Raw genomic sequence first — 9,057 nt, 5'->3', positions numbered from 1 at the left:
GTAGGAGCTAAACAGGCCTTAAAAAAGCACAATTGATCCATTTTGCATATATATAATTTTTTTTTTTAAAGAATTGCAGCTTTAAATGCAAAGTAATGCAGAGCTATATTAAAAATATTAGTAATATATATTTCGATTCTTGATTATTTATCGAGTGTTGGTTGATGTAACATTTCCTGAACTGTCACATCTTTCTACAAATGTTGGCACTTTGAGTTATTTAAAAAAAAAACACATCGGACGACATCAGAAACAACTGCTGATTTTGACGCAGAATTGTTCAAACACAGATACAGACATTTGACCTTTAAAGGCTCCGTCACACCAGTCCAGGACTATAACAAAAGGCAGAAATTTCTTGCTGAATTCAATTTGTTTCAATCTCGCTACAATCTAAGTTTTTTCACGCGATAAATCCACAAAAATCACTCACGTCGAGTTCAGCTTTGATTAAATTTAACAGCTAAATGTTCTGCGTTTTCAGAGTATTTTTTAAGAACAGGTAATTCATTAATGTGAATCTTTATCTGGTGTGACCGCACGTTAACTCTTCATGTTACAGGTCCGATGCCAGAATGAACTAACTGTTACACTTAGTTTAGGCTTAACTTAGCATAAGTTAACGAAGCATCTACACTTACTTAATGCTTAATAGGCATTTACTACGCATTAACTAACCTTCAATAGCATTAACTAACAGTTAATTAACATACCCTTATTGTATAGTGATACCCAATAATTCCTACATGAATATCCCTATACAAACGTGGCATTATTTTTCTTATATTTTTCATATTTTTTTTTAATACGACCTGGACAATGAAGAATTAACTGTAAAGCCTTTGTTGGACAATGTTGACAAAACTTAAATTCACAAAAACACACAAAGTTCAAAGTAAAACATTTCCCCAGAGAAAGAGTTGATTTGTTAACAGACCATCTCTTCCTCATCGAGGGTTTGGCTAAAAGTCTTGGCGTAGTTTGAGGCCCAAACATGATTGAATTATCAAAAACGTTATAAAGTTTAAAAACCTTATAAAGTCATATTATACAGTACTGAAGTTTCTCTACGTTTCTTAGTCCCAGCGGCTTGCCACACTTCTTCTCCTGATTCTTAATTTTATTTTTTACCTAAAAACTTTACCTGGATTTACCTGACGATTACTTATCTTTAAGAAAATATTTGCGCAGATATGAAATTTAATAAGAGATTTGGTTGAGTTGATAAGATGATAATACTCAGTAAAAATGATTTTGTTTCTTTCAAGTTTATACTTCTTCCTGCTCCTTTTCAGGCATATCAATTCAATATGTTATTTGTTTATTTTTTGTTTATTTTTATTTGTGAAATCATTTGAACATATTTTTTTTATTGTATTTTCATGCTTTTAATTTTTCTTTTTTTGATATGCCTGAAATAAAATTGAATCAATCAATCAATCAATCAATTGTGTCTCCAAATATCCTTGATCCTTAAACACCTCCTCCCTGCTTTGTTAAGCTCCTAAAAATATTGGCTGTGTTGTAAAAGCCCTACTAACGTCCTCCCTCCCTACATACTCAACATGTGTATATACTACATACAAAAGCCCTACTAACGTCCTCCCTCCTACATACTCAACATGTATATACTCCATACTATCTACTTAACCATCCATTGTGTATGCGAGGTTCGTTGGGCCGTTTACACTGAAGTATACAGAAGCAATAAAGAATTTATAAAAAACCTTCTGTGTCGTTTGAAAAGACGCAATGCATTGTGGGGCGGTTAAGTAGGAAAAGTAACCTATCGATCCATACACAAAATCTTCCCGTAAGTATAAGTACTCATCCGGGCATTTCTCGCCTACACAAACTCGCATACTCAACCACAACATACTCAAATTGACGTCAAAATGAGTATGAGTACGATGTGAGTAGGGCTTTTAGTATGAGTAGGACGTTAGTAGGGCTTTTAGAACACAGAGACAGCTTATAGATGAGTTAAATCCATTTTTTCTCCCTTACAAAGCACATTATGAGCGAAATATATGTGTAGAAATATGCAGCAGACTTGACTCACACAGGAGTTGTAAATACTTGATAGGCGATTGTTTTCCATGTCGGTGATGCCAGCTGGGTGGAGTTTATCCTACAGAAAAACTTTAGGAACATTTGACTTTTTTCCTAGTGCACACATGGACTTTTTAAAACTGTCCCCGACTGACGTGCTCTATAGTGAAAGACAGATGCTCGTAAAACCATCACGTGCCGGGAAGAATTTTGATTTTAAAAGCTTGGGAAAAGGTTTTAACTTTTCAGAGAAGCTCGAGGTTGAGGTGAAATTGCCCCTTTCTGTATTCTTGTTATACTTTTCAGCTGAAGGTACTTTTATTTTGAAGTTTTGCGTAGTTGATAAGAGTACCATATTGGCTCCGGCCTTCGTTGCAGTGGTCGCGGGTTCAAATCCGACGCGTGAACCTTTACTGCAGGTCACCCCTCTCTCTCTCTGTGTCTGTCTCCCCATTTCAACTCTGTACTGTCTAATAAAGCTTGAAAATGCCCAAAAATAATCTTAAAAGAAAATGTCTTAACAGTAAACTCCACCCGTCTGCTTCACCGCACAGGTTAAAATCAAACACTGAGAATTAGCTCCATACTTAAAACCTGGAGTCTGTCTGTTTACACCCTGTATTATAGTATGTATAGTATTATTGATACTAAAGGCACTTAACAACCAAAGATTGTTTTACTCTGGACCTGAATTTAATCATTTAGTATCTTAAAAATACTGAATTTTCATATCCAGGGACATTTTATTTGCTAAAGATATTGTGCTAATTCTTGCTCCAGGCTTATTTGAAATTAGGCCATTTCATTATTGTCTAAAACTCTTCATACAGTAAGAATTGGCACTTATCGCACATTGCAGTTCCAACTTCCATAATACAGCTCTGTAAAAAAAATGAAGAGACCACTCCAAATGTTCAGTGTCTCTCGTTTTACTAATTTATAGGCATATGTTTGAGTAGAATGAACATTTTGGTTTTATACTATAAACTACTGACAACATTTCTACCAAATTCACAATAAGAATATTGTCATTAAAGAGCATTTCCGTGAAGTAATGTAGAGATGAAGATTTAAGAAAAATCCAGACTGGTCTCTTCATTTTTTTTCCAGGGCTGTAGATCAATTAGACCATCAGATGTTGTTGTGTTAGTTTTGTATTTTATATATAAAAAAAGTTACATGTCTTATTTTTGATAAGAAGTGAGGCTTGTTTCGCTGCTGGACCTGAATTTGTTCTACAGACATTCACAGTCTGACGTTTGGTCACTTTGGACATCCCCAAAAAAAGCCAAGTTTTACTATTAACAATAAATGGTAAATGGACTCCACTTATAAAGCTCTTTTCCCTGGTTTTTCACAGACCCAAAGCGCTTTACATTGTTTCGTACACATTCACCCATTCACACACATTCATTCATACACCGATAGCAGCAGCAGCTACCACGCAGGGTGCAAGCTAACTATCAGGAGACATTTAGGGTTCAGTGTCTCTTTGCCCAGGGACACTTGGACATGTGGCGGGGAGACGGGGGATCCAACCACCGACCCTGTAACCCAGTGGACGACCGAACCGCCCTACACACTTCACCACAGCCGCCCCAATATGCTATAAAAGATACACTCATACAGTATTCCATCAAAATACATCAGCTACATATTTGGTACACATGTTTCATAACTGATCACGATACTTTTTATACGTTACAGCTGCTAAACTACAGTAACTTGTGTCAGATATTTTCGGGCGCTTTCACAGATCTGAATAACCAGGTAAATTCAAATGATGCTTTCGGCTGTTTTTTTTCTATTTCATCTGGTTCAGTTTCACACATATATTTCAGATCAATTAAAAACATGTTTTTTTGCAGAAGGGGGCGTGTACTAAGGAGCATAAGCCTTTCTGATTGGTTGAGATATTTGGCACAGGAAGATGTAATCAGGAAATGGACAAGATGCCACTTACTGTATATGCAAAGAATCACAGACTTTGAAACATCTGTAACATCGACACTGATCTACTGTGACATCAATACCTTCTCCACTTGATAAAGAATTACTTTTTTAAGCGCATTTTTTTGTGGATTTTTTCGGCAGATTCTGGATTTCTCTTCAACCCAGATGTCAATAAAACATATAGACAGTCCTCTCTGCCTCATTTTAAACCTATTTTGACCTGTGAATATCTCAACAAATGCCCACGCAGCCAGCCCATAATACCACGCATTTTGCTACACTCCCTTACCATGTTTTTACTACAACAGAAACACACTATAGGGTTCTCTTATAAACTGTCAAAGTCAGCTTGCAGAGGTTATCTTTTGGCCGTAACCAGACTACGTTGATTTCTGCGTTTATAACATCGCAAACACACCAGAGTCCAATTTAAAACGGACTAAACGTTGAACATTGACCTTGTGAAAGCGCCCTGTCTTCGAGCTCCTTCCGCTTTTTAACAGAAACACACACACACACACACGTCTTGATTCTGCTTTTTAAAAAAATTCCTTTTGAGAAAATATCGTTTGATAAGATTCAAACTTCGGCCCTTCTGCCCTTCTGCCTGCCGTCTGCATCTCAGCGCAGGAATCGTGTTTAAAATTCGATTTATATTTGAATTTCTATCCTAAAGTTTTGCAGTTAAATCATCAGACATGGTGGTGCTGTTAAAATGCTTTCCGGAGTGATTGTTGTAACGTGGTCCTTTAGGTGCAACCTGCATGCAAACAGTAAATTGAATATTGACCCTGCGTTCCAAATCTCCCCCTCTCTCTTTTCTCTATTCTACATACTACATCTGACCATACAAATAATCTAGTTAGGATGCAGTATGCTACAATTGGGACATACTTTTACTTATTTATTTCATCCTAACATGGCGCCTTGATCTTGCCTCTTGCTTTTATATCCGTCGCATCCCTGTTTGTTTTCATACGGAGGCTCCGTTGATGTGACGTCACTTCCGGTGCGCACTGGATTATGGGTCAGAATCGCCCAAATAGCATGCTGTTTTCAACACTAAAAAATCTTGGGTCTTTCTAACCATACTAAATCTTTTTTCAACCATTCTAAATATTAGATAGTATGAGGACTGGAACGCAGGGATAGTCCCATTAACCACTATGAACAGACCTTTCTCTGTCTGCAACTCTTCCAGTTTCACATTTCACACTTATGAAATCCTCTTTTTCTTCTTCTTTTACTCGTTCCTTGACGTGATGTCCTTTGAAAAAAATAAAATAATCAAAAAGTTAGCGTTGTGTTGTTTTGGTCATAGGGTAGACATGCTTACAGTAGCCATCGTTATAGAATGTTAAAAATTATTTCTGGCCTCACCTCTGTCTTGGCTCTCCTCCACTCGCCCATCGGCCCAGACTTGGTCAGGACTGGAAGAGATCAGAGCATTAGAAACAACATGGGAACAGACTTTTGGTAGAAAATTGCATCATATTCATAGCGTCTTTATTTTGAAAAAAAATTATAAGAATAAATAAATACAAAATAAATATCAGACAGTATGTCACCAACAGATCCACAATGTTCTAATCTATCAGGCTGTTTTTATGTTTTCTTATACTACTTACACATAAATGTTGTGATCATCAGAAACACGGTTGATGCAACAGTCGCAGCCCACAGAAGACAACTATAAGGAGAGAGAGAAAAAAGTCAGAACATATTACATTATTATTATTAGAACATACAATACATGTTAGTGTCCAAAATCTGTCCTCTGTAAATACTTTGGGCACTAATATGTCGTAAAATTAAATATGTAAAAATAAATGAATAAGGGGAACGCTATATTTATTGTTTCATGCAAAAGTATAAATAATAATTAAACACATAATCAGTTTGAAGTGTTTAAAAAATTGTATGTTTATAAAATCAAGAGCTAAAATAATTATTTACACAGATAAGTGTATTAGTGTATTAGAATTTAAATTAAATAAATTTAAATTAATAAATAACCAAAGACTTCATTTACCCCGAGTACAGAGCAGTGAGGATGAAGATAGTGAGGATGAGGAGGAGAAGAGCCTTCATGGTGAAACCTGGAACCAAAAAATACAAACAAAAACATGTCAGAGAAACAGAGATTTATGATGATTAAACTCAATATGACTTAAAAACGTTAAGTTAAGCTATAGTGCGTAACTTTTTCATATAAATGAATGTCTGTTACATTCAAGCCATCGCGGAACAGGTTGACACAAAGTTGATTAAGCCTATTATCAGCTCAACTAAACTCTCTCTATATTTCTCAGTATGGCAGCGTTTAGGATGTCCCAATTCTTGTGGTCAGATTTAGTATGCTTAAAAATACCCAGATGTCTACTACATCCGGCCGAAATTTATAGTGTTGAAAACAGCATCCTATTTGGGGCGATTCTGACCCACAATCCAGTGTGTACCGAAAGTGACGTCACATCAACGGAGCCTCCATATGAAAACAAACGGGGATGAGCCAAATATAAAAGCAAGAGGCAAAATGAAGGCGCAATGTTATGATGAAATAAATAAGTAAAAGTATGTCCCAATAGTATGCCTACTGCATCCTAACTAGATTGATCTTATGGTCAGATTTAGTATGTAGAATAGAAGGAAGAAAGAGGAGGAGATTTGGAACACAGGGAATGTACCTGTGTGCTCCGGTGGTGTCGGGCAGCAGCAGCTATTGGTGTAGAAAGGCGAGGGAGGCGGGACCTCGGACAGGCCGCCCAGTGATTGGCTGAAGCGCTCCTTCGATTGACAGGTCTCTGAACAGATCTCCTCCTGGAAGATGAGCTGTCGGGGCTCGGGCTGTTTGTCCGGAGGGGGAGGGAGCTCAGTGGGGTCTGGGACAGAGAATACACAAATAAATACATAAACTGTATGTGTGTGACTGTCAGATTAAAGCCCCACTTCACCGGTGGAAATATGAAGGTGTATTGAACTCTGAGATCCTATGTAGTATAAATGTGCAAACATTTTAGAAATCGGTTCATCCTAGCCTGAGAAAAGGCAGAAAGACTGTTTTATGGTCTCACTGTCTAACCCTACATTTTACTAGTGTGACATCACACATGGGAAAATGTAGGGTTAGGATTAACAGGACAGCTGGGCCAAGGGAAGACTGAGGGAATAAAAACCTCAAAGGTTTTTATGGTAGAAAGAATAGGGAAAACAGAACTAAACCGTGTGTGTGGACAGAGTAAAGTAAACAAACCGTAAGTGAAGCTGCGTCCATCATCTATCTCTGTGCTGTTCATCATCCAGGAGCAAGAAGAATCCAGGTCCAGCTGCCCTCTGTCTGGGAGAGGGGTGTCTGGGTCATAGAGCCCGCTGGGTTCATGGTGGGTTCCAGGGTCAAAGAGCCCGCCGGGTTCATGTCCATTGGTTTGGTTTAATTCGTATTCTTGGTCTTGTTCATGTTCTTGGTTCCCACTGTTGTTGTTGTGTGCAGTTCCAAAAACGCCTCTGAAGACCTGAAGAATGAAAATAAAAACAATAGATAGAATTGAGATAGATTGGCTTTATTTAAAAAAAATAATAATTCTGGTCAGTTTTTTTGTTTGTTTATTTTATTCCAGGTTTGTTTTTGTTTGGTGTGTTGTATGTTGTGATGGTGCAGGAGTTTGTTTGTTTGTATGTGTTGTGAAAAAAAGGAAGAACTCTGAATGAATATAAAGTGAAAAAATAAATGTATAGAATTGATATAGCGCTTCTTTGGAGGTCACTCAAAAACGCTTAACATCATAGACTATAATAGAAATATACTGTAAATAAAGAAAAGAAAAATAAATACTAACAGACACACACAGACAGACAGACAGACAGACAGACAGACAGACAGACACACACACACAGACACACACACACACACACACAGACACACACACACCTTCTCATCCAGCCAGGACTGACAGCTCTCTGTCACTTCGCTCAGCAGACGAACCAGAGAGTTACGAGGTCGACGCCGCCGCCGGAAAACCCTGAAGAGAGAAAATATAGAGACAGAATTATATTAACCTTCTATATTAAAAGGTGCAGTGTGTAATATGACATCATCAAGAAAGTTCTACAAAGTTCTAGAATGCAACGCTCCCTGGGTAACCCCAACCCTTTCGAATAATAACAGAAGCTACAGTGGCCTTCAAGGACAAGAACAATTCTAAATTTTAAACAATGCACCTGATGACATTCCAGCTATGACACTTCCAAAATGGCGGTGACAAGGCCTTGGTTCAAAGTATGGAGAAATATGGACATATATGAGACCCTTTCTAAGAGAAAACATAATAATTCTAAAAAAAAATTCAGCTATTGTGCACTAAATTAAAAGTACCGTACTTTTCGGCCTACAAGCCGCGACTTTTTCCCCGTTTTTCGACCCTGTTATTACACAGCACAGTATATATTCTGTAGCTACTGGGGATGGGCGTTAGTAATCGAGTACTCCTCGTTTCAAATGATCTCGATTGGTGGATGAGGAAAATCGTTTTTTGTTTTTTTAGTGTTTGTAGCCTTTAGGCCAGCCGGCGGGCCGCCCCTATTTTAAAATGTTATATACGTGTACAAAACGGCACAAAACGGATGTAAAGTTTAACAAAATTAAATATTTTGATCCAAGTTAAATAAACTAAGCGTTGTTTCAAACAGAAACCGCAAATAACTGCCACCTCCGTGCAGCGCAGCCAGTGTGTGGTCTCCACAGCACCGCGGAGCTGAATGCGGTGCTGGAAAACTTGGAAAGGCACGTAAAGAAGCCAGGCTGACTTCGGGCACATTCGAGCAAACGATAAGAAGCCTTTATTATGGAATATAGGATTGAGATTCAAAAGCCGACGGTGTAACGTTCCGTTAACGAGGAATTAGTCGTGGTAATTAGTCACGGACAGGAGTGAGCATACGCGGTTGGATATACTAGCCTACTACTTCTACTGCTTTGGTGAGTTATTTAGCCTATCTATGTGTTTAAATTGTAGGACAATAATTGTATTGTATTTGCTGCCCTTCTTATTTAAA

General features: G+C 37.7%; 1 protein-coding gene across 1 annotated transcript in view; it reads right to left on the bottom strand.

The window, feature by feature from the left end:
* Nucleotides 1-1,308: 1,308 nt before the first annotated feature.
* tmem71 (transmembrane protein 71) overlaps nt 1,309-9,057 on the bottom strand; it is an 18,422-nt gene continuing 10,673 nt past the window's right edge. The window contains exons 6-12 of the mRNA XM_080034538.1: nt 7,934-8,024; nt 7,259-7,517; nt 6,693-6,887; nt 6,038-6,104; nt 5,634-5,695; nt 5,386-5,435; nt 1,309-5,272 (exon numbers count right to left, since the gene is read on the bottom strand). Coding sequence (XP_079890664.1) covers nt 5,249-5,272; nt 5,386-5,435; nt 5,634-5,695; nt 6,038-6,104; nt 6,693-6,887; nt 7,259-7,517; nt 7,934-8,024 — 748 coding nt within the window. The 3' untranslated portion in view covers nt 1,309-5,248. The remainder of the gene's footprint in view (nt 5,273-5,385; nt 5,436-5,633; nt 5,696-6,037; nt 6,105-6,692; nt 6,888-7,258; nt 7,518-7,933; nt 8,025-9,057) is intronic.

Source organism: Ammodytes marinus (assembly GCF_949987685.1).
Source record: "Ammodytes marinus genome assembly, chromosome: 9".
NCBI lineage: Eukaryota > Metazoa > Chordata > Actinopteri > Uranoscopiformes > Ammodytidae > Ammodytes > Ammodytes marinus.
The sequence above is the reverse complement of the archived record's forward strand: the minus strand, read 5'-3'. Positions and strand labels throughout refer to the sequence as shown.